The 25,674-nt window shown below is 39.0% G+C and overlaps 2 protein-coding genes across 2 annotated transcripts in view; one reads left to right on the top strand and one right to left on the bottom strand.

The window, feature by feature from the left end:
* Window positions 1–2,007: 2,007 nt before the first annotated feature.
* sp9 (sp9 transcription factor) lies at window positions 2,008–3,901 on the bottom strand. Its single transcript, XM_040148723.1, has 2 exons — window positions 3,881–3,901; window positions 2,008–3,306 (listed from the first exon to the last, which is right to left on the bottom strand). Exons 1-2 carry the CDS (start codon window positions 3,899–3,901, stop codon window positions 2,008–2,010), a joined length of 1,320 nt encoding a protein of 439 aa, XP_040004657.1.
* Window positions 3,902–7,433: 3,532 nt separating this feature from the next.
* Window positions 7,434–25,674, top strand: part of LOC120801578 (obg-like ATPase 1) — a 42,255-nt gene continuing 24,014 nt past the window's right edge. Inside the window, exons 1-4 of the mRNA XM_040148724.1 lie at window positions 7,434–7,448; window positions 7,557–7,648; window positions 13,412–13,555; window positions 15,109–15,236. Of these exons, the coding sequence (XP_040004658.1) occupies window positions 7,434–7,448; window positions 7,557–7,648; window positions 13,412–13,555; window positions 15,109–15,236 (379 nt within the window). The remainder of the gene's footprint in view (window positions 7,449–7,556; window positions 7,649–13,411; window positions 13,556–15,108; window positions 15,237–25,674) is intronic.

The raw sequence follows: 25,674 nt of genomic DNA, 5'->3' as shown, positions 1-25,674 counted from the left end.
CTCTGACTGACATGACATAATGTGCCTAATCCCTAAAGCTGTGAAATACGTCCCTCTGGGTTTTTGCGGGCGTCAAACTCAAACAGAGCAAATGTGATTTCTGTCCAAACATCCAGCGTGAAAATACAGAATATATCAGAAAGGAAGCAAAAGCGAGCAGTGAGAGCATGGAGATGAAGTAACGCTGCACTATATTTTTTTTATTTAATGCAGACCGGTATTTTATGTTTTAATATGGGCAAAATGTGTCGAATTTCAAAAAGGTATATTTTTAACCACCTAAATTGAGCGAAATTTTCTTCCTTTTATTCACAATTTAGGCCTAAATTTTATACGTTCAGTCTCAAAAAGGCGAGAAAAAAGATTGACCATTAAATTTTATCTAAAAAAAACAACAAACAAAAAAATTATTTGAACTGCTAAACGTGTCGTATCATTTTAAATTTCAACGTTTCTTCCATTAAGGGTTGCTGCTAGTGTTTCTTTTTATATTTTGATGAAATTCAAATGGTCTAAATCTAATTTGATAGTTTTCGCTATCTGACCGTTTCCTTGATGCCGCTGTTGCACAAAAGGAAATGAAAATAATTTCCCTCTATTGCTTTCTGGTCAATTTAACATCCTCTTCGAAAAAAAAAAAAAGAAAGAAACAAAGAAAGGAAAAAGAGGGTGTCAGGAGGAGATGCTTTTCCCTGACGTATTCCGAACCCCGGGCTCACGCTGTAATTATTCCCCGGCTTTCTCTTTTGAGAGTCGGACGCTGCACTGGGTAAGCACAAAGAAGTCAGAGAGCATCCTTGAACCCTTTCAATACGGGGCCACTGATATTCAAATAACATGCAGGCACCATTTGACTGCGCCGAGCAAAGACCATTTCTAATGCAGCATTTGCATGTGACTCTTTGCCCCTTCGTTTTTTCTGAAGTTTAAAAAACTGTTCCCATAACAGCTATGCGGTTTCTGGCAAAGAGACAGAAGCCATATCCTTATTCTCGGCCCATCGATTGGTATGCAAATGACAACAGTTAATTTGGACAATTAGAATAAATATTCAGGGACCTTTGTCATCAAACCCCCTTAGAAACCCCCCGATAAAGTGAAACTGAACAAAAGGTGTCTCGGAGATTAATTAGATATTTGATAAGACACGAATCCCTAATCGCAAATACAAGACACATGGGGCTGCGATGTGCTCCAAGTCATAATTAATACCATTTAACAAGATTTTCATTTAGGCATGAAATGTCTTTTCCGGGGCATTAAACATTGATTTATTCCATAGGGGAAACAGTGAAAGTCAATGTATTATAGGTGGTTTTAAGAAAAAGTAGCCTATGAACAGCACTCAGCCTTTAAAATAATTTTCCAAATTAAATAAAAATGTATATTTATTTTTCAAATCTAAAACCTAACAGATAATTAAACAAAAATATGAAATCTACATCACACAGTTAAAGCCTTTTTTAAGATGTTTTAATTACGATAAAATGAAAGTCTTATACGTGTGACTTTATACAGGTAAACATTTATATATAGATATTTTTTTTAGCAAAGAAATAAAATGGTTAACCAAAGTTGAAAAAGCTGTGTACATACATATCCACAAAGTGCGTCGAAAGTAAACTCCCTGATTTCCAGGATACCAACACGAATAAAACAATCATAGCCTAACATTTACATGAAAATAACACATAGTTTAGTGGGCAATATACAAGATGTAACTCACACTGTCCAACCAAAGTTCAACAGGTTTGGCGCACGCTTAGCAAACATCCATCTCATTTTCAAGTTGTCCCTAAAAATTTCCAAAGGCCTACAGTAAATCACTCCGGGTTTCTTTAGATGGATTTACGAATGAAACACTCGTTACGCCTGTGGAGGATAGATTTTTTTTTTAGACTTTGCAACCGCTTCTCGGAATATTTTCTCCTGTGTCGTCTGTCAAGTAAGACCCGTTTTCAACGCTGTGCAGTTTTGAATCTGGTTCGATTTTGGGGTGTCGCCTGATCAGGGCTCGTCGTGAGGAGACGGATCCTTAACAGCGATTCTGGGATTTACCCCCTCCAAAATAAGTTCTGGGGACTCGGACCTCGGGGTCTCCAGGTTGCTGGTGTCGGTGTCACTGTCGCTCCCCTTTTTGCCTCCTCCACCGGCCGTGTGCGTTTTGATGTGCTTGCTCAAATGGTCACTCCGCATAAAGCGCTTGTTGCACACCGGGCACGCAAACCGTTTCTCGCCGGTGTGGGTGCGAAGGTGTCTCTGGAGCTCGTCGGACCGAGTGAACCTTTTCCCACAGAAAAGCCAGTTGCAGACAAAAGGCCGCTCGCCGGTGTGCCATCGCAAATGCGCTTTGAGGTGAGAGGTCTTTCCGTACACTTTACCGCAGCCGGGAATGTGGCAGCTGTGGAGTCCCTTTCTCCGCAGGCTGGCCCCGGCGGGTCCCAGCCGCTCAGCCTCCTGGCAGTTCGGACAGTCACATGTTGCTCTGCCGGAGTACCGCCTGGACGACCTCGACGAGCTACTTATTCCTGAACTGCCCCCAGAAATCATGGCGTTGGCGGCAGAAGCGTCTGTGTAAGTGGGGATGACGGTTTTGAAACCGTCCTGCGTTAACAGGTGCTGACTTGTGGACAGTAGATGGGACGCGGAGGGGCTGATTCCAGTGGAGCTGAACGCCGAGTGGGTCAGCGAGGAGAAGTCCGGGTTGTAGCCACTCAGCTGGGAGTGGATCGCCTGGGGCGTCCCGGAGTGCAGCGAGGTCTGTAGGGTGCTTGCGGGATTTTGGACATCGAGCCACGACCCGGGGTTAGTGTGGACATCCCACCAGGAAGACGCTCCGTTCGCAACATCGCCAGAGATGGTGGAGTGGAAGCCGGACTTGTACCACGACTCGTACGGGTGCGCCATCCCCACCCGCGGGTACAGAGTCTCTGCTGATGTGTGGACTTTGGAGATAAAAGCCGACTGTCCGGACTCTTGGGACGTGACGCTCGCAGAGTTGGAGAACAGACCGCTGTACTCTGTGGAAAACGCAGACGAGGTCGGGGAGGTGGAGGCTAAGCAAAAGGCGCTGTTGCCTGTGCCACTGGTCGGTGTTAGTCCTGTCGATGCGCGGCTTGTTGCTACTGTGAAACCGGGCAGGCTGGATCCCAAGTTACAGCTGGAGGAGGACCTTTTCCACGGATGAAATCCACCTTTTGAGAAAGCGCTGGAGTCGGGTAAAGTTGTAAGCGGACTGGTGTTACCGATTTTGTTGCAAGTCGCAGCCAGCATAGCTAGAGGTGTAGTTCCAAACCGTGGCTCTTCCTGAAAAACACGCGAAAAGTTGGACTTAAAACAGGCAACGACAGATAGTGGCTGACAGATGCCGGTTTAACCCGGATAGCTGGGAAGCAGACGACCGATTCACGACCAAACAGCACTTCAACAAATGAATTCCAACAACTGGTAATTCAAAAGTGGCATTTGAACTGGAGGGACAGGAGGCGAAACAGATTAAAAGTATCTGTTTTACCCCGCGTATAACATAAATGAAACATAACGTACGAAATAACGATGAACATTTTTACAAACTCTTTCAAAATGTTTACTATCAGATCGGCTGTACCATGGAGAGTAGGAAATACCATAAACACTGCAAAGTTGGATGAGGTCTGGTTTGATTAAGTTGCCGCCAAGCTTTATCCGCATTTAACATTTAACAACAAGTAAATGCCGAAATAAGTAAAGTTATGTTAAATGACACTAATAAATCAGAACTCCGAACGCTTGCATGCTCGAGAAAGCAGTAAACACTTTATTTTTATTTCTATTTTTTTGACCGTGGAAAGTAAGCTACAATAACTTTACGCACAACTTCTGCGCACAAAGTCAGACTCACCCCAAGTATAGACGTAGCCATATCCAGGGTCTGGGCAGTTGATGAGAGTGCTCGCGATTTCAGTGCTGCACGGCTCCAATTTGACTCAGACTCACCGTGTTTGACTCGGGTCACACGGTTTCTCTCCTGTCCCGCAGCTCTCAACACTACCTAGTTGTAGAGAGCGTGTTCTTTGAAGTACAGCTGGCGAGGACGCGCAGCCAATCTCATGGCTGCGTTCGTGCCTGGGGAGGAAGTCAGCCAATGAGAGACTCGACCCCAGACAGAAACACCAAAAACCCCGCCGTCAATCATCTGTTGTGCAGCGTCTGCTCGGACTGTCATGCAAGACCCGATTTGGTATGTTTTTGTTTTTTTTGTTTTGTTTTTTTTTTAATGCATGCCGTTATTTTTATGTATTCTCACACGAAGGCTCAATGTCTCAGAAATTGAGTTCACGCGACAGTTCTCCACGAGGTAAGCTTCTCCACTCATTTCAAAGCGTTTGCGGATCGCGGGGACACGCTCCTCCGTGTAGTCCCAGGTTCTCCCGTCTGATTTTCAATATTCAGATCGTGCGCAACACGTCATGGAGAAATTGTCGCTATTTAAGTCCAGAGTCTCCCGAACAGTGCGCGAGACGCTGTCGTTGCTGATGACTTTATCTAAAGAGTCGATATAGCCATGGTACAGCTGTAATGCACGGGAGGGGGGTAAGGACTGGTGTTAGATGGTCCATCCTGAATATTTCAAGTCCTTGTGTTCATATTGGAAAATCAGAGATGGATTAAGTTTAGTGAAGAAGTCCAGAAAACAGGCCTGACAGCACAGACCTCGCTTCTCATACCGCGGTTAGATTATTTATGAGCTGTCTGAAGGTAACGACCCGCCACTGAATACCTAAAGAAAACACATTGTAATCGATAAACTAACTTAGAGTTTGTTCACTTCCAGCCAAAATCTACGCGCGTCAGTGCTTGTGCGTGTGTTCTCGCCCCTCACCCACCCCCCGTCTACTTGTTTTTTTTTTTGTTTTTTTTTTTTTTTTGGGGGGGGGGGGGGGTAATGAGGGGTTAATTAAAAATGGCAGCTTGCTTTATCAGCACGTATAGATCCCATTTTAAAAAAGACAAGTATTTTGTAGTCGGAAAAAAAAGTTTGAGCAGCATCCAGGGGTGCCTGCTGTAAGGCCGCCAGTCATCTCCATTAAATTGATTTAACAGGAGGCACGTTGCCTGTCTTGTAGCTGAGAAATAAAATTTAATGCCAACCTAATCAGGCATTTAATTAAATTGTGGACAATTAAGAGGATTGCGTTTGTCACCGGTTTCCCTAAACTCGTGACTCTTAATATATATATATATATATATATATTTCTTTTATTATCACTATTCAATAAGCCAGTATATTCCATAGCTTGTTAAAATGCTCACGGGTAATGGCACAATGTAAAATTGACCTGCTCTGATGGGAATCATCATCCCTTTAAAAGTTAAAGCAATTTTCCCGGAGAAAGGCTTGACCGAGAGATGTGCAATACAGTATTCAAAACGGGCAAATAATGCTCCATTATAGAGTATGAATGCTGCCAGCCAACACAGGCGCAATTTGTCCAAATACTCTTTTTTTGCTGTAAAGCCCCACCTTTGGAAGGGTGAATAAAAATCAGTCTGATCAAATACTGAGCGCTGCCAAGAAAATGGAAACATTTTTGCAATCATGACAATTTGGCAGAGTGCTGTTAACAGTATTAAATGTCCGCTCTGCATAAACAAAGTTGATTGTTGCTAAAGAAGTGAAATTAATTCGAGCGTTAAATGAAAATTAACGCAGATTTCAGCATTTCTTTTCAGTGTATTTTCTTTTATTAAAAAAGAAAAATCAGAAAATAGATTTACCCTTCAATTAAGATCACATTATTTATCTTTTCAATTAAAAACATGATTTCATCATTTTAGTTTGAAATGAATATTAGAGAGGTATTACAGTTTTTGTTCCGTTTCAGATGTTAATATTCTTATGGAGGCCTACATGATTAGTCGTATAGTATTACATCTTAATAAGGAGCAGTGTGACCTGCTCAGCCTGGAATAATGATGCCTCTAAGTCCTAACAAAGAAGACTGCACAGGAATCACTGACTCTTTATGCAACAATACACGTACTTGTCCTTTTATATACTCTGCCTTAAATTTATTTAGAAGGATTTCAACTCTCATTTCAACTGTCACATCAACTTAGAATATTAAATAACAGTGCTTTTTCAGAGGATGTCTACCTGAGACAAAAGCGGAGAACATGATCTTGCCTTGTCATTCAAGTGAGAATTTTGAGTTGAATCTGTAATTCTGGACTCCATTCGTGAGCACTTCTCTGTGGCAATTAGGAGCCTATTACAAGCCATTAGATTGATCAATGTACCTTAAACAATGGGAATGATTTATATGGTCGAACAAAACGCTCTGCACCTATTGTGATGAGCCTAAGTGGGGGTGCATCCATCAACGAAAGATAAATGATTAATTCAGACCTATTCATTTAAATTCTTTCTACAAAGCCGGCCTCACTTGCCTCAAATCCAGATTATTAGATCCTCATTTTCTGCATGTTAAACCAGACAGGCTGCCGGATTGGGTGATGGTTTTTGGTTGTGTCCCTGTGTGTTTTAATTTGTATTTCTGATGAGGGAAGTTTATTTGAGGACATTTAACTAATTGTAGTAATTTTGTGTGTTCACGCGGCTACACCTGCTTCTCTCGAAGGGGGTCGGCGGAAACTATGAGTGCCAAGATGTTATGCTTTATTTCTCTGGTGCTGAAGCTGGATATCGTTGTATGATGATTACACTCGTACATAGTTGATCATAAGGACGCTTGTTGAATGAAAAAGTGCTCACAAGTATGAAGATTTTGTCAAGATGTTATTACTTTTCTTACAGATATTTTTGGGTTGTGATTGTACCTTGCAAAATATAAACAATGCTAAAAACAGTATTTATTCCTCTTTGTTTTGTTATGGGTGGCTTCAAATGACAATGTCTGTGTCTCATCTGCCGTTTCCCATGAGTTTGTTTTATTCCTTGCACTTTAAGTTTGCCAGGTCATAATTTATTTTGGTGGCAGAATTGTTTGGACCTGTCAGTATAGAGATTCAACTTGTGGATGTCTTCAGTTAGAGGGCTGTCAGACAGATGATTCAAATGTTAATAGAAAGCACGCAGCTGTTTTCAAGCCTCTGACAGAGATGAACTACGCTTTCAAGACCCACTTTCCAAGTAGCAGTCCCCTGTAAGACTGATCTTATAGCAGCTCATCAACCTGCATTGATAGTATCGACAGCTAAATATGGAAGTACAGATCAGCTTGCCAGCTTACAGTGTCAACTTTCATTTCCAGAGGCTGCATGTTCTATTTTGAGCGTGAGGAGCGAGCCAGTTGAAGTGCGGTCGACTGGTTACATTTGAGGACTTAGCTTAGCCCATTTTCTGTCAATGAGTTTTTTTTGTTTGTTTTTTTTTTTTTTTTCTCTGAGCTGGTGAGCTGTTGTGGAAGTCAGCAAAAACTTGAGTGTGAGAAATGGCTCCGAAGAAGGTGCGTTGTTGTTAAGGGCTAGCTCCATTGAGAGAATGGGAATGTACTGTAGATTATGTAATGGCAGGTGCTCATTCTGACTGCAGTTCTCCACATTGTCTTTATTAGGGAAAAGGAGATGATGCACCAAAGCCACCACCGCTGATTGGAAGGTTCGGCACCTCATTGAAAATAGGAATTGTCGGCTTGCCCAATGTTGGGTAAGTAAAAGATTTTTATATACATAGATACTATGGCCATGGTAAGAGGAGGATGAACATGTGGTCTGTCTACATCTAAACTATACTTGCCTTCTATGAAACCCTACATATAAATGCATGGAAGGCAGGACTTAAAGTGAGTACAGTCAAGTGCATGACCAAAGAGTTGAGATTAAATTTAAAGAAATTTGTGAATTTAGATACACGGACAACTTCAGACTTCAATTACATTTTTGACAGGAGCTGTTCAACACCTGCTGCACAAAATAACCTTTATATTGAAACAAGAAAAATGTCATGGAGCATGACGCTCATGATTTTCGATGTACATAATAGCCAGATGGTAAAAAATTCCTGCTCCTTAGATGACTGTCTCTGGAAAAAATTTCAATGTTCCTTACCAACCTGAGGAGTGTTCCTAAGGCTCTAGAGTGGCGGGGACCATGTGTCCCACCTGCTTCCTAAGGATCAAATCTCACAAGAGCTTTTCATTCCATGTCTTTCCTTCCATGTGTCTTAACTTTCTTTCTCTATAAATAAGTGTGCAATATACTTTTGCAAAATGCCTCAAAGATTACTTGTTTTTTGGGTGTTACAGCAGATAAGTGCTATCATTTCGGGTAAAGCTATCAAAATACATGGCTTAAATAAAATAGTTTAAGTTCTGATCGTTTACTGTGTATACTGCGGTTATGTAGCATGTATTTTGCATCCTGTGTCTCTGAATTTGTAAATGCGTGTTTTATTATTACGGCAGTGTGTTTTCAATTAGAGAAAATAGCACTTCAATTTTCTTAGACGTCTTATTGGTGAGAGTTTGTCATGATCCATCTACATGTGAATAACACTGCATGACGGCAAGCAACAACTAAGCTATATTCTTCCTACCACTCTAGTGCGGTTGCAAAAAAAAAAACATTAAATGAATGAAAAGCATTAACAACTTCTGCTGTCTATTAATTTTAAATATCCACTTATCACTCATCCCTGCATGGCCAAAGGTCACTGGTCAGAGGTCAGGGTGCATCCTAGACAGCTCTCCAGTCCATCACAGGAAAAACACTGTAGACTCAACAGTACAGTCGCTATTACAGTCGTATGTCAGGCAATTTAGAGTTTCCAGTTCACCTAACCTGTGGCTTTTGTCTTTGAACTGTGGAGGAAAATCTGAGGAACCAGAGGTAACCCACATCACAAAGCGCACACGTGGCTTTCAGTGCTTACTGTACCACTGACCCACCATGCGAGCCAGTCCCCGCTGTAGATTTAACAAATAATATGTCTCTAATATTGACAGAGAAAGCACATTTAATGCGATACATGTAGTGCATTTTTGAGGAAACTGTGTTAAAGTCACTGGCGCGTTCAAAGCAACAGAACTTTCAGCTTTGCACTGTGTCAGACACCGCATGAGGTAGTGCTCTCTTTGGGAATTCGACATGTCTGTTTGGCCATAGTTGCTTGAAACAGCTACCAATCTCACAGGTACAATCAGTGCCAGTGGCAAATAATTATGTAGAGAGATGATTTTGCATGTCTGGCAACTTTTCTACATTTTTAGTTAAATAGAATCGTAAACAAGTGCCATTATACATACTTTGTACATCTTTTCCTATAAGGGGAGGGGAGAGCAATCTTATTTTCATTACCCTTTTTTTTTCATTACCCTTTTTTTTTTTTTTTTAACAAGAAGAGGGTTTCAAGCATAAAGGGATGTGCAAGATATGCTTTGGTGTCTTGCAATTATAAAGTAACCTTTTGTAGCTAAACCTAAAAATCTGCAGCGGAATGAACTAAATGTATACAAGCTCATAGGGAAAGAGATTCTTGTATGTGTAGTCTGTAAAAGATCTTGCCTCTCACTTCTATGGTATAAGGTGTTATTATAGGAGGGCAGAAGGAGGATGCTTGCATTATGTAAGTGGTGAGGGTTTGTTGGAGGAATTTATGTAAACGAAGTTGACAGTGAGCAACTAGTGGTGAAATTAAAAAGATGGTACTTAACCATAAAGAGGAGTGTGTACAAGTGTCTCTTTGAGGTGTTCTCAAATTCTTGTTGGTCAATAGGTTGGTGTAATCAAAGACAATCAATGAATATGAGGGGTGCAAAATAAACGTGAGGTAGTTTGGAGAGGATGGAGCATTTATTGGCAAAGGAAACATGATGATTGTTTGAACAGTGTTTTGGCATGGATTTGAGCATTTCTCTGAGATACAAACCTGGAGATTCTAAGAGTGTTTCAGTCTCTAATTTGTTTCCATGCAAGAGATTTTTATTGGCAAGGTGGACAACTTGACAAGAATCTCTACTGTAGCACGGTGTGGCGGGGCCATATTTTGTGTTAAGGTGCTGAAACGCTGTCTGCATGTCAGGTCTTGCCAGACTAATCCACCTTGTCAGCAACTACCAAGACCTTCAGCAATATCAATGACGGGGCGTAATCACTGGGCAGATCCTACATGACTTTCATGTAACCCCCCCTTAGAGCTACAGGAAGGGCTAAGGTGATAGGTCATCTTCCGTTCAGCTAACAGGTTCTCATTTTTTTGCAGCTCATTGAATTTCTTTTTTTAAAGTCATTTTTACGAGAACCATTGTTTTCAAGCAGCCCAGAAAGCTATTTAAGACCCGAACACTGCAGGTTTTAAGGGACACATAAGGCCCATGATGTCGAGACATTATCCAGTTGCTGTAATGAATCAGCGAACTCGAAGGCACGGATAGTGTTTCAATTAAACTGCAGACAGGCTTAGAGTATTTTTCACAGGACTCATTTTATTATATATTTAGGTACTGGATGTTGATTATGTAGAATAAACACTCTATACAGATTCAGTTCCCTTCTTCACATGCAGTTTGCCTTAGCTGTTCTGCCAGATTTTGGAGCTTATTGCACAAAGATCTCTCTAGTGTCCAGTGTTTTCATTTCTAACCGCAGCGAAACCACAATTTCTTCCTGGTATAAGAAGCAGAACTCATTGAGGTTCTGGTCTGCCATAACACATTTGTGTCAAAGTACAACTTGTCAACCCTCTTATGGTTTCTTCATGAATGTGCTTCACATGCCAGCCTGCTGTTAGTTGGGCGTAACTGACCATTCTTCACACACATGGGAAGCTTGAAAGGGTGATTCAGCCAATCTTGCAGCTATTTCTACACTTAGACCAGTACATGCTCTATTTACTACCATTCTCCTTCTCATAGACACAAAATAGTTTAGTCTTGTCCATTTAACCCTTTATTGGGACATACAGTATTTTACACTATATACAGTGTATGGCCTAACTGCCACATGTCAAATCATTCTTATAGATCTCCCCCAATTTATCTACCTAGACCAAAATGAATTTAATAGAGATACATACTGGTACCTGCCTTTCACCCAGTGCATCAGCACAGTCTGCCTAATGAAACTCATCATGCACTGGGGTTTTTTCTCATGTCTCACTCTTTGTACATGTAGCAGATCTAAATTAAGAAACCAATGTGAGCAATTAATCTAAAATATACTTTGTGTATCCTACGAATGTCCTTTAATATTTTTAAAAAGTTAATATGGCCATATTTTGCTCAGTTCCTGAAGATATTTTAAACAGTTATCATTTGTAGATATAAATAAATATTGGCTTTTTTTTTTCAATTTTTTTTTTTTCTGATAGCTGATGGAAAACATAAAAAAGCAAAAATCACCCTGCTTTAACAAGCAAACAAGATGTGTGTGTTATTCTTACATAAGCTATCCAAAGTTTTCTAGGTGTTCATTTATACAGAATGGATAGATGTGAGCTCAGGGAAACAATCTAACAGTGCCTTCATGAAACTGAATTAGGCAGTTTCCATGAAGACAGACAAGTTGATTAAGATGAACAGGGCCTTCACGCAGAAAAACAAATCTCACTTCCTTATTCAGCCTCGCAAACTAGCTAGGGAGTCATCGTTTCTCATATGGACTGTTAACACAAATATCAACCATAACAATGGTCATGTAATGTATTAGAAAAACAGCTACATTTGAGACGGTGCACATTTGCATGTTCTCTTAAAAAAAATTACTAAAATGTATTGTAATTGTCTTACAGGTAGCCCTCTGCCCCTTTTGAAGAAATTAGTAAATGTAGGACAATATCTGTGTGACTTAGGAGGAGATTTTCTATATCGAAAATTTCCCTTGTGTGTGAACTGACTATAAAGTTGTCTTTTTCCTCATCCTTCTGCTCTCTTGGCTTAACTTGGTGTTTAGCGCTTAATTTACTGAAGGAAAAATCTCTCTTAACCCCCTGCTTCCTGCTATATGGCAGGGCAGAATTTGATTTTAGGCCACAGCCGCTTATTACTGACTACCAACAATAACCGCAGAGGTAATTAATTGCTGTGCCATGAAAAACCTTCATTAATTAAGAGTACCTGATTTTTCCACTTAATATTACTCAGTGGACCCTGGAATTACAAATATTAGAAAGGTATAACTACGTGTTTGTTTTTTTGGCCTAGATGCGCTGAAGATTCTTCCAGGACATATGGATCAAACAGTCCATCGCAGGGGTTGACTCTGATTAAGTAACCAAGCTAAAAAGACATAGCAGGCTATGAAAAATAAGGCTACACCAAGCAAGAATAAAGTGAGATCTTAAAAACACCTTTAGCCCCCAAGTAAACTTTAAAGTAAACAGAGTCAGGAGAGTCAGAAGAGTCAAATTTAATTTGTGATACTAAATCTTACATTAATTAAAGCTAAAAATTAAATTAAAGCGTTACAGCTCAACATTTGGAGTTAGCACAGCTGTCATCACATGGTCAAAGTACAGAACTTCGGTCGTGTGATAGGTGTTTATGTGCATTAGAAATATTTTTGTCTGTCACATACCTAGCTGTCATAGTAAACCCTGTTCAAGTTTTTAAGTTAATATTGGGCCTACTTGTCGTCCCTCTGTATAAAAAGGAGTTTTCAATACCCACCCGTGGAAAAACACTGGTCTAATTTCTGGCTGCAAACTTCTCAATACACATAACTTTTCCTATTACTGATCAGGATATTGGGCTCTAATTGGCAATTTAGTAAGTAAGTAAGTAATTTGCTGTGTAATTATTTAGATTATTAAGTCATTTTTTACACCTGACAATGTGTAAATAGTGTTACTATGGATGATTTTTTTTCCCCAAGGTGACCCAAGAAAAGCCTTCAAGTATGTTAGAGAAACAATCCAGCTTTATATAAGAAATTAATGCATGCACTTTAGCAATCTCAAGCAATTTCATGCCTATAGGACTTAGCAAACAATCATTTCAATGTGGAGCACCAAGTGAGGGGATAAAGACCGAAAGTCCGGGATTATAGATAACTGCCATGCCATTATTACTCTTAGACACTTGCCATTGTCTGTAGATTTTTGAAGTATACTTGAGTTGCTTGTGCAGTAAAAAATAAATCTCTCTGTGATCACAACATGGGGCAGCATTTGGCTGATTCAGTTCAACAGCTGAGATCTATCAGAAATGTAATTTGCCCCTGGATTCCATTTACAATTGATCTATTATGGGATTATCTGACCTTGTAATTGGGTATAGTATTTTACAGAGTATTTTTGATTCAAGTGCTCAAATATTCAAAACCATTAGAATAACCTTTACTTTCTTGCACAGAAAATAAAAAAGCCAATCTTGCATAATTTACTGAAGTGTTTTATCATCATTCTATCAAACCATCAGGCTCTACACACCAGCACTTTTAGATGGATTGACCTCAGTGCTGTTTTTATTTTCAGGAAGTCAACCTTTTTCAACGTGCTGACAAAGAGTCAGGCTGCAGCTGAAAATTTCCCCTTCTGCACCATTGACCCAAATGAAAGCAGAGTGCCCATTCCAGATGAACGCTATGATTTCCTTTGCCAGTTCCACAAACCTGCCAGGTATGGGGTCTCATCATTCACGTACTATTATTCACACTTCAGATCTGTGTTCTCTACCAGTCTTCTTGCTATAGGTATGAGAAAACACACAACAACGTTGTTGACACGTAGCTGCCAGTTCTGTATGATGTATGATTACTGCTCTATTCCAAGGTTTTCTGTTGAAGAAAAATCTGAAGCATCTGAACCTCCGACACTTGGTTGTCATACACATGTATGGAGGCTGTTGAAGTGGGCTGAATTCAGATTTGCTGTGCCATGCTGATGAATTACTAGCCGGACATCTCTTTTTGACAGACAAGAATTGGCATGCTGAATACTACAGAACATTTCAGTACATTTTAGTGACCAGAACCAAGATCCTGCTTCTCAAAGAGCAGCAGGAATCTCACTAGGACGGCTGTACTCAGTTCTGTCCTACTTATGAGCTTTACATTAAGCTAAACACATGTAAAACAGATTCTGCTAATAACCATAGAAATAAAAACACTTGTGTAATTAAATACCATGCAGTTTAACAACTCTACAATACCTACCTGCCTACCCTGACAGACTCTCTTAGGATTCAGTTAGGTTAGTAACATTCTATATATTTCTTATTGCACAAAAAAATCCCATGAAAAGACCAAAACGACAGATGAATTGACCCTACAAACAAGTATTTCCAGAGTATCTAAAGCCTCATATAGCTTATTCATGTGTGTCGTAGACATCCATTGTTGTCCAAAAATGATTAATAACAAATCAGTGAGCCACACTGTTCCTCCGGGTGACATGTTCCTTCATTACAATAAACATGGCAGGTGCAGTTTATTTTGAGTCAGTCCAACATGCAAATTACTCACTTGGGCATCAAATGTGTATTAATCCGCCTTTGTAAATAGTCCTCAACAATGCTCAATTAACTCCTCTTTGAATGACATTGCTAAAAAAAATACAGCACCCAGCTATTTTGAGAATTGTCTTTTTTTTAAAAAGTGAAACTATATATTTACGAACCAATGGGCGTAGCGCTGAGTGCAACGGCCAGGGTAGGGAAGTCTGGAAGTGTTGAGAGGCAGACCAATGCATTATTAGTTTTGGTGTTTTCATGGGATTTGTTGAAAAAATTGTTCTTTTACATGTTCAACTTCCGTTGAGACCACTTTGGTTATTTGTTTGTTGACTCAATGCTATGGTACGTTTTGAGACTATAATTTGTGGTGATGTTATATTGAATTACATTGTAATGGAATTTCTGATATTTTGTTCACCTCTTTTACACTTGTGCAGAAGCAATTCATTCGTACCACTTCACATTATAATGCAGTCCAATTCAACAACATCACAAACTAAAAACTCAAAAAAAATCCTCATGATTGGCACCTCTCTGACACAGGGTCAATAACATTTTTAAAAATCAGTTTCTCAAGAGTACTATTTTTTAACAGGACTGTTGTGTTGAATTGCAGGACAAGCTAATGCCAAGGTGTTTATTTAAATAAAAAGGTACTAATATTATTTTGAAGTTTTAAATGGCTGACCTTTTTTTCCTTTTACTTCTTGGCTTGCAGCAAAATCCCAGCATTTCTTAATGTTGTAGACATTGCTGGCCTGGTGAAAGGTGCTCATGCTGGCCAAGGCCTGGGAAATGCCTTCCTCTCCCATATCAGCGCCTGTGACGGCATCTTCCACATGACACGTGAGTCACAGGTGGAGGGGTTGCTTTCTTCTAATAGGATTTCAGATCATCAACAAATCACATTAAACATATATGTGCAGTTCTATCTTATACTGTAGCTAAAGCAATTCCGTTGACAACATTTGGTTGCACTAAAAGACTCCACCATGACGCCTTAGTTGTGCCGTAGCTTTGCTAGTGGGGCATCTAGTGTGGTGGGTGCCAAGATCAACATAACAGTCAGGATTAATGAAGTCAGACAAACCTCACAGTCCTACTGGGAGGCTCCCTGAATGAGATTCACAGAAGTGGGAAGTGAAAGGATCTGCATCTGGTTTAAGCTTCACACAGTTAGCATCATATCCTGGGGCTTGGAAACATTACCAGATAGTTGAGAAGGACCACCACATGTTATCGTAATATGATTCTAATACCACTAATGCCACTTTTGATTAAGTTTGAGAATAGTGGAGGTAAGTAAGTTATTAATAAGAATATTGTGAGAATAAAGGTCTCTTTTTTGTTTTCCCTTCCTTTTTGTTTTTAACAGCATGTATTTTTGTAACAATTCTAACAATAAAACATAAAATAATATAGGAGTATTGCCACTTCTATTGCTTAAAGGAGATACAAAACATAAACAAAAACAAATAATTATGTTGATGACAACAATTGTAGTAATAATAGTAAAAATATATAAAAAAACTAATATATTTCGAATGATTAGAAAGACTGCCTTCTGTTACTCTGTGAATGTATAGATGTGATTGACTCAGCAAATGGTTCCCATCAAACTCTGTGTCCCTCAGTAAGGCAGGCTTCAAAACAATTTCTAAGCTTCCCTCTGCCTCAAGTTCTTCCTGGTCCCTGACATGGTCTTTGTCTTACACAATTAAAGTGTTACACGCTAAAATAAATCAAATTACAGCAACTGAAATGAATGCAGAGACCCTTTTAGAAATAGCAGAATTTGTTTACTGATTGTATGCTGTTATTGACTTTCCCTCTGTGTCAAAGGAGCTCTGATTAGACAGTCGCTGGTGGCAGGCATAGAACAGATAGAAAAGGTTAAGATTAAGGCCATTTTCCTGTATTGTTCCTAAATTGTCTCTGTGTATCAATGACACATGTAGTACTTCTTTTCCAGTGCAGGTTTCAAATAGCCTTTCTGCATGATGGTTGGTGAGAGGTGGAGGTGGAAGACCACCCACTGCGAGACTTAGTAGCGTAATGATTTACAGACTGGACAAGATATATTAGAGATAAACAGCTCTGTTGTTAGTTTAGTTTTTGCTAAAATAAAATTTTAAGGATAAGGCTGGTGTATTTCTACATTTTTGTTACTGTCAACAGTTCCCATGGAAAGACCCAAACAATGTATTTGTCCCTTTCTCAATACTTACTTTTCCCTGCCCATCTGTGGCACTCAGTCCCAAGCCAATTCATTCCTACCACAGACGGAAATATTTAAGTACAGGTCATACATACACTCAATTACCAGTTTGTTAGGTACACCTAGCTAAAAGTAATGTAGTCCAATACAACAGTACTGCATTAAATCTTACCTTCATGAAGGTTAGTTAGGTTACTTTTGGTCATTTTGGAGGATGTAGTGTGTGGTGCTGTTGAACTGTAATACATTATACAGAGATGTATTTCTTTTATTTAGCGTCTGTAAATACCTCTCTAAAACAGTGTCACCAAAAACTGAACATTGAAGCATCCATGAAGGGAGGATTTATTGCAGAACTGTTGTATAAGACTGTGCATTAGTTATAGTTAAGTGTACCTAATAAACTGGTAACTGTGTATATAGAGTTTCATTTTTAAAAAAGCCTCAATAATTTAGGTAACGATTCTACATAACAATATTGTTACTTATGTGGTTTATGTTTATTTTTATTATTGTGTCCATGATTAGAAACACCTACAGTGCATTTGATATGGACCAAATGTAAATGCCCGATTGTAACCCAAAACCAACTCTTTTGTTTCTGCTCACACAAAGAAGACAAACATCCACAACAACTGGTAATAGGACGATTGAAAGCTTCTTCTCTGTGCGTTTTTACATCTGTCTGCTCTGGTTTGCCATTGTTTTCACACTTGTGAAGTCCTTGGAAACAATGTGTTGTGTTTCACAAGTTAACCATTAAACATAGCTGGTTTTGTTTTGTATTTATATCTATCTGGTGTGAGGCAGATTGCAATGCTGAAGCCACTACTTTTATATAGCTTGATTATATGGTTGTGGAGGATCACACTTTTCCGTGTCTGGAGTAGTACGTTTTTTTGTCTAGTAATTAGTAGAAGGGTCTGTAAAGATACTACTGAGAGATTAACAGCATTAGTAACATGAAACAGCTCAGTGTGATTGTTATTGCAAACTGAGGACACAAGCAATTGACCTGAATGTGATGAAATTATGTTTGAAGTCTTGTTAAACTTTAGAGATCAGCGCTACGTTTCTGCCAATTCTGTCAATTAAATTATTTTGTCCATTATTTCTTATATCGGTTACAGTTCTGTGTTTAGAAGTTTTGAGAAATAGTGAACATTCACAAGGTGTTACAGAGGTTTTATAAAGACATGAAGGTGTATTAAGTTACCATCTTTTCTTTGAAAAGATTAAGCTTTTTCCAGGGAGCAGCCTAACTGGATTGTCTTCATGATATCTGGTCACAAAATTCCCCTAGTAGTGTGCACGTTAAGAATATTTTTCAACCCCTAATGACTTTGAAAAGCCTGTGTAAACAGTGGATTTGCTTTCAACAATTCCAAAAACTATTAGGGCGCATGATGACATCCTGAAAGCTGATTCTGTTGATTGCCTGGTGTTCCCTGGTCTCATAACCAAATGGTTTGCAGGCTAAGTGTTCCCAGTGCTTCTGCAGTGACTGGAACGCGGCTGGATCCTCACTGTCTGAGACAAGACACAGACATGTTCTACTTCATCTACTCTTCTGTTCCCCACTAGCAACTCTGCCAGCTCACCTGGCCTTATTCCCAGATGTTTGGTTTCCAGCAATTAGATTTTGCCCATCACCGTAGGAATCCTCTAGCTCAGTTATAATGAAGTCTTATTTACGGTTGCACGACAGAATCTACACAGTAAGAATCTAGCCTTAAGATACTGTGGTATAGCACGTTTTATATTAAGGGACTGGCTGTGGTTGTGGGCAGCCGACTGGAAAGTAGCTGTTATTTTTGGCATAGACTCTTCTCTCACTGTGATATTCATGCTTTCAGCACCTCAACTCCTGGTTAAGTTGAGGCTCTTTCCTCTCCTCCTCTACTGCCTGAAAAGACACAAGGAACTCCTCCCATGTTATAAAATAGTGGTGATAGTTTTTACTGAAATAGAGTTGATCCGTTACATGAGATCTTGGCAATAGAACAGGACAGATGTTACCTAACTGTATCCTTGTAGAGCTGAAACGTTTAGTCTATTAATTTATCAGTTGATTGACAGCAACTAATATGATAACTGATTAATTGTTTAAGGCATTTTTCAAGCAAAAAGGCCAAATATTTGAGGATTTGCTGGTCTTCCCTGTCATATCATTGTAAGCTTAAAACCTTTGGATTTTAGACTGTTTGTTGGACAAAATCAAAACATTTGAGGACATCAGCTTGCACACTGTGCAGCTTTGAGTCTTTTTCACTATTTTTTATGTTTTATCAACCAAATGACTAAGTGATTCACTGAAAAACGATTGGCAGATCAGGGATGAAAATAGTTGTTAGCTGAAGCCCCAATCCTTTGCATCAGTTGTATAATATTGTGCACTGACTGCCATCATGGTTCAAACACACAGCATGCGTGTAGATGATGTGATTCAGTGAGTACTAATGCTAATCATCCTTATTTAACACGAAAACGCAACCATTTGGGAAATATGCATGTTTGCTGTTTTGCCAACACTTAGATGAGAAGATTGATAGCAGTCCGTCAAGTATGAAGCCAGAGCAGAGCCAGAGTTATCTTAGCTTAGCATTACGATTGGAAACAGGAGAAACAGCTAACCTGGCTCTGTCCTGGAGTCTCCTCTGGCTGTCTGGTAACCTCATGGTGATGGCAAGGTTTAGTTTCTGTTCAGATTAAACACATGATGTGTTTTTTAGTCATCTTTAAAGGTGCTGGTAGGTGGATTTTGGCGAGATTTTTTGTGGCTAGTCAAATCAAAGTGTCAGTCAACAACAAATTGACAACAATTGTGCCTCTCAAGAAAATAGTCCTATTTACTAACGTTGAAAATTTTTTCACTGTTTAAAGATCTCCAATATCCTCATGGACTTCCACATTAGTCATTATTAGCTGATAAATATCCACATCGGATGATAAAGAGTGAGTGGTTGAGTCAGTTGGCTATCACTTTGCTGAATCTGTGCTGAATGTGTTTGGTAGGTGCATCATTCAGACGTTAGCCCATACTCCACTATAGCGAACAAATCAAGAGATTGTTAAGCTACAGAATTTAACAGCAAACTCGAGTGACTATTCAGACAGAGAAGATTTATGGCCAACCTGCCTCCTCATTGACGCCAGTAATGGCTGCTATCCAGGAATTCTGCCTTATCACTCACCAACTCACAAATGTTCAAACTTGACAAACATCCAAAACACCTCAGCCAGCCCAGTAACTTCCATGTGTGTGACTATCTAAACAGATCAGACAATGAGCGAATTTGGCAGCAGTTTGGTTGTGCAGTCAGTTGTTGCATTGATGTATTCATTTAAACAACCAATACTAGTTATTAAAAATGTGCTTTTATTTTTTGCTAAAACTCTTTTGCAGATAGATTGTTTAAAAGAGAGAAATCCTCCAAATGCCTACACAAGTATGTTAATGTAATCGTGCATTATTGCAAATACAAAACAAATAGTGAAAACATGTAAACATAATTTTAAATGCTGACATGACATGACATGTTTTCAATCTTGTCATAATTGTGTGACATGGGATTGATGTATGCTCATCAAAAGTTTGAGTAACTTCCTAGAACAGCTTGGCACTGTAGTTTTTAGCAAACATTACTCGAACAGGAGTAAACTGTTTTAGGACTGTTGTTGGACATCAATGCAGGTCTATGGAACAGAGGAACAACCCATATCAGCTCTTTCGAACAAAGGCAGTACTTGATAGAAGGTTCAGTTCATTGTTGTTTTTAGTCTTTTCAAGGGGTTTGTTGACTATAAAAAATAAAGAATATAAACTGGGTTATCTTTGAAAGTATGCTGACAAATTCATTTAGTCTTCCAACTTAAAGGTCCCATATTCTAGAAAGCGAGAATTCCATGTCTTTTTTGAGCAGGTTTAGGTGCTATATAAATACTTTGAAACTATCAAGCACTCAATCCGTGGAGAAATGCACACAGCCCATATTCAGAAACTGTACCTTAAAAGGAGCCATCAGGACTTCCGTAACTTTGTGATGTCAGACAGTTTTAACTTAGCTACAGTAGTTGGCTACAATCCATTACCTGTGGTTGGCCTGGCTGTACGTCACTCAGCCAATCAAAAGAGAGACTCAGAGACCAACATAAAATGCCCCGTTCTTGGTAGAGTTCCAGAGAGAAGCGTGAGAGAGGAGATGGAAAACTATATTGAGATGGTTTTTGGTGTTTAAAACCACAAATATATCGTCACATGGATACCAAAACTTCAAATAAAACACCAGAAAAGTGTAAAACATTGGATTTTTAAACGACTGTATAAGTCACTTGTCCCTACCCTCATATGATATGAGGCATAGGAGCCTTCGTTGTCATGGTAACAATGACAAACACACGTTTAAGGTTGTGTAACGGTCATGGTTAAAAGACAAAATGCTGATTATCGGTTTCACATGGGAAACGAATAGCCGTGTCCTGAATGAAAGTCCTGTGTTTTGTCAACCCATTCATCCACCTCAACCTCCGCTTAATGCAGACTTTGTCACTATATAAACTACGTCACCTGATTTCTTCCTTTGCTCCTGTCATAATTACTACACCCACTAGAGGTCACCTAATAATACAACGTAACTATGGGTTATAAAAGACAACATATGGGATCATTTTTTTACAGGGGAAAGACTTGAACAATGAGATGAACGTAGCTTAGCTCACTGCATGGATTTCTATAAGATCAAGTAGCATATCCTTAAAAGTAGCAAAGAAAACATTATATATGACTTTTTCTCAACATTACCACAGTATAGTGATGGTACACTGTTCTCATTAGCTTAACATTAACACTTTTTTTCTGACCAAACATTTCCACAAGTTTAGCCTGCTTTCATTAGCCTATAGTAAGAACAAATTTTTCTCATACTGTATCAATAGAGTATTAATCCATGGATATGGCAAATATCAGTATTTGCCATATAGTATATAATAACATATTAATTTTAAACAATGGGCTTGCAAAGCCATACAAAGCTTGGATGAAATATTTTTCTCTGATGAGGTACCATCAAGCCAACAACTGTAATTTTTGAAAATAAAATTATCAAAGAGAAAATAAACTCCAAGATATTAATAAAAAAAAAAAAAAATTAGTCTAAGTAACTATTGTCTCTGGTGCTTTTACATTCTTGCAGATACTGGGTATACTGTAGCATGTAAGTGTCAGATTTCATCGTATTGTTTATATATCTTTATTTTTTTATGTTCATCCATGATCCACTCTGTTTTTGCAAAGTTAACTACTTTATAAGGAGCAAAAGACCCACTTCCCTCACCATCCTAAGACAAAAAAGACACTTTGTCGTATGACAGTGTCAGGTGGGTCCTAGCACCTGGTCGACTCGTGCGTCTTGTTATTCATGAGTAAAAATAGAAATGTTGCATTATACATATGCTGCTCTGTGTTGCATGCAGTTCTTTGTTTAAGTTAGTTGTTGTTTTAACCAATACTGCAATTCAAAATCAGGCTCATTTAGCTGTGGGGATCATCCTCCTTTTGTGTGTTTTCAGGCTGTGTTGAGGTGCTGTCACAGCATTTAAATGAGCATTTTGCCTCAGCGAGAATGAAGCGTTTTTGTCAGCCTCCACTCATCATGGATGATTAGAGCAAAATGTCTACCCATCTTGACTGGAGATCGCCACAGCTCCAGATAACATACTCGGTGATTGAAGGTCGCAATATTTTGAATTCTAATGGGGCTGCAAGATGAATTGCCTGAAATAGACTGTAGAATCTTCCTGCTTCCTCCTCATGCCCCCCTTGCCTGTCCGCTGTGAAAAGAACCACTGGGAATGGCAAGGCCCGATGATCATAGAATTATTGGATGGTGATTCTAAACCCTTCAAAGAGGAGTTGCTATGGAGATCTCGTTCCAAACTGTGAAATGATTCACCTTTGAAAGGCTGGAGGGCCTGAAAGCTGAACACATCATTGTTCAGGTGGCAGTTGGTTAGAAAATTGCTGGCGCCTGTGCAATCAGCAGCACTATAGTAGTTAAGGATCTAAAAAGGTTTGTTCGCTGAATGATGTGGGACAACAGCGATGTGCATATGACGGTTCCTTTCAATCAAAGCACTCTCATACTCCGTGGTTTAACAAAATAAATGGAATGACAGAGGTTTAGCTAATGATAAGGGAATTAACACTGTTGTTTTCTGTCAGAGTTCATGAAAACTGAAGCCTCCCCCCATACATTCACTTTTCAACTGCACACAAAACATGCTTGTCTGAACGGCTGTCCCCTACATGTAGTTTTTTTTTTTTTTTTTTTTTTTTTCAGTCAGTGATTACAAATATGTTGGAAAGATGTTCCTTTAATGGTAAGATCCTCGGTAAGAGACACTACATCTGACAGTAGATTACATAGGAATTGGAGACACTTATTGAGGTACTGATATTCATACTATCAGGCACTGTGATTTCACTGTGATCTATTTGGAAAGATGGGATCATGTAGAAAACATGAGTGTATCTCTGAAGGGCTAAAACCCACAATTTTCTGGTGCGATACTGCTTTTTAGCAGCCAATGTATTTGCCATAATTGACATATGCAAAGAAACGTGGCTGAATATGCCACAAACTCTGCTACAGAAGTAGCGTACTACAAATCGCCTTTAATTTCATGTATCCTAAAATGAATGTCGAGAAGATATTTCCTGAATAACCATAAATACCCTTGTGTGCATTGCCAGTGTTTTTATCCTGGGAAGACATCCATAATGTGCTTTTCCTGACAGACTCATAAAATAGCTTTTACTGCTCTGAATACCAGGAGAATTGCGGCACTGAGTTTGCATGAACATTTTAAAAGCAGTGCAAGGAATGCAAGTTCTTTAGATGTGCTCTTACCCATCTTGCATGTGAAAACATGCACAGGAAGTTAGAAGTCAATGAATACTATAATTTAACTGAATTATGTTGACCACATATCCTCCCAGGTAGCAACATCAGAGGAAGCAGCTTAATCAGTATTGATCTTGACTCAGATGAATGCCTGAAAGAAAAGTAATGATATAAGATAGCTCAAGCACACTTGGTGCTTTTAGGTGTTAAACTTGTGCTAACTGAAAACAGAGAGCTACTTAAAAAAAAAAAAAAAAAAAAAAAAAAAAATTTTGTTACTTTGTTTACACTGTATTTTCTTACCTGTGATATAGGGAATTTTGCATGAAGCGGTTTATGTAAACAGATTAACAAAATTAAAGGATACATATTCTTTCCTTTTTTTTTCATTTCTATGTATCAGTTCGTGAAGTTTTATCTTCTCAGACTACACCAGTCTGCAGTGCTGCTGTAAGTCCATAATTTTGCAGACCTTAGCCTGATCCCTAATTAGGCTATTGAACACAAGTCACCCTCTAGAGACTAATCCTTTTGTTCTGACAATAATGGAGCACCTGTTAATAATGTCTTCCAAACATACACTATTTGAAAGAAGCAGTAACATGTAAATTGCGAGACAGACCTGACTCCTGAGACTGGGCCTTTCCGACCTCTTTCTTTTTCTGCATGTGGCTTTGTGTGGCGCTGCAGCCTCATAAGAGCTGTCTTCACAGAGCCCTACCCAGGCTCAGTTGTTAAAGGACTAATTGTGGAGATTGCCCCATCAGATTTCTCTCCTCTTTTTCACCTCGTGCATTTGTTCTCCAGCTCTAAGCCTTGAATGGGACAGCGGTAAAGTAGATGTAAATGTTAAATTAGGCGAAATTAATTAAAGCAAATTACTTTGGAATATGTGGTAGTCAGGGGAGAGTGTCAACTGATGACTAAATAGTGAGTGATCAGCTGCTCCTGCTCTTTCAAAGCCTTTTTGAATTTTTGATTTATCAGCTGTTTTTATTAGGACATATAACAATGGTCAAAAAACTGTTGATTACTTATTTAAGAAAGTTAGAAATGTTTTTTTTTAAATGATTGTCCATATGGGCATTTCTAAAGCTTTCATTAACAGTGATTTATACCAATCATGGTATATGGTTTATACCATGATTGGTATATGGTTTATTAACCATGTGGACCTTTTTCAATTAGTATGTTCTAAATTGAACCACAGACTCATATGCATATTCCCTTGGAGACAGTGTATCAAAACTGTACATCATAATTGTTTATAATGTATGTATATTCTTGCAGCTAACAGAATTATTACATTGCATTATACTTTCTGAGTTCATGCAGACACAATAGCAAATTTTCTTTCCAATCAGTGCTGAACAGGGAGCTGGTAAATTGGAGCAGCAAAACAATAATTCCACTGATTAGCCCCTTTCTGTGTGGCGTAAGAGAACTGTTTATACTGTGGAGTACCTCTGCAAGAGGAGAGGAACCAAAACAGCCTGATTAGGCAAAGAGTAATTGGATAAGTTCATTTCACCACGAGGACAACGCACAGGATGACAGCTTGCACAAAAGTCTTCAGCTTATGTTGACTTGCATGAATAACAAAGCCACTGGTGTAGGATTTTTGGTTGTCTGTCATTTTGTTGTTTAGCTGTGTCTGTTTAGATGCAACTGATGGGTGACGCGTGGATTGTAAAAGCCTTGTAGTTTAGTTCCATGGAAAAGCAGGTACTTATCCCTCCTTAACACTGTAAAGGAAAAAGATATGATATTCTGTGCATGTTGGAGATCACTGGTGAGTTCATATGGGCTCAGTTTACAATGTTGTGTCCCTTACAGTATAAAAACATTCAGAACAGGTCTCAGAGGCACTGGTTCTTATTAGTGAACAAGATTAGGAATCTGCAAACATGCTAGCAGCTTGGTGAGACTGTACTTACCCACGGCATTGTTTTGAGCTAAATGCAAATGCCAGCATGCTAACAAGCTTACAAAGACAATGTTGATTTGCTGATGTTTAGCAGGTATAAGGTTTAAGATGTAGCATGTTAGCATGCTATTCATTATAATTTATTCTGTGGGGGACATGAATGTCTGTACCAACATTGCAACCATTCCAGCACTTGTTGAGACATTTCACTCTAAATCACAAATAACAACCTCGTGC

The sequence above is a fragment of the Xiphias gladius genome, chromosome 16, assembly GCF_016859285.1.
Source record: "Xiphias gladius isolate SHS-SW01 ecotype Sanya breed wild chromosome 16, ASM1685928v1, whole genome shotgun sequence".
NCBI classification, from domain to species: domain Eukaryota; kingdom Metazoa; phylum Chordata; class Actinopteri; order Istiophoriformes; family Xiphiidae; genus Xiphias; species Xiphias gladius.
This window is presented reverse-complemented; position numbering and strand designations above follow the sequence as displayed.

Excerpts from the sequence above, each read along its gene's own strand:
- sp9 (XM_040148723.1), bottom strand. The coding sequence starts at position 3,901 with ATGGCTACGTCTATACTTGGG. Across the intron at positions 3,307-3,880 it reads TGGCTACGTCTATACTTGGG|GAAGAGCCACGGTTTGGAAC; the intron begins GTGAGTCTGACT and ends CGTGTTTTTCAG.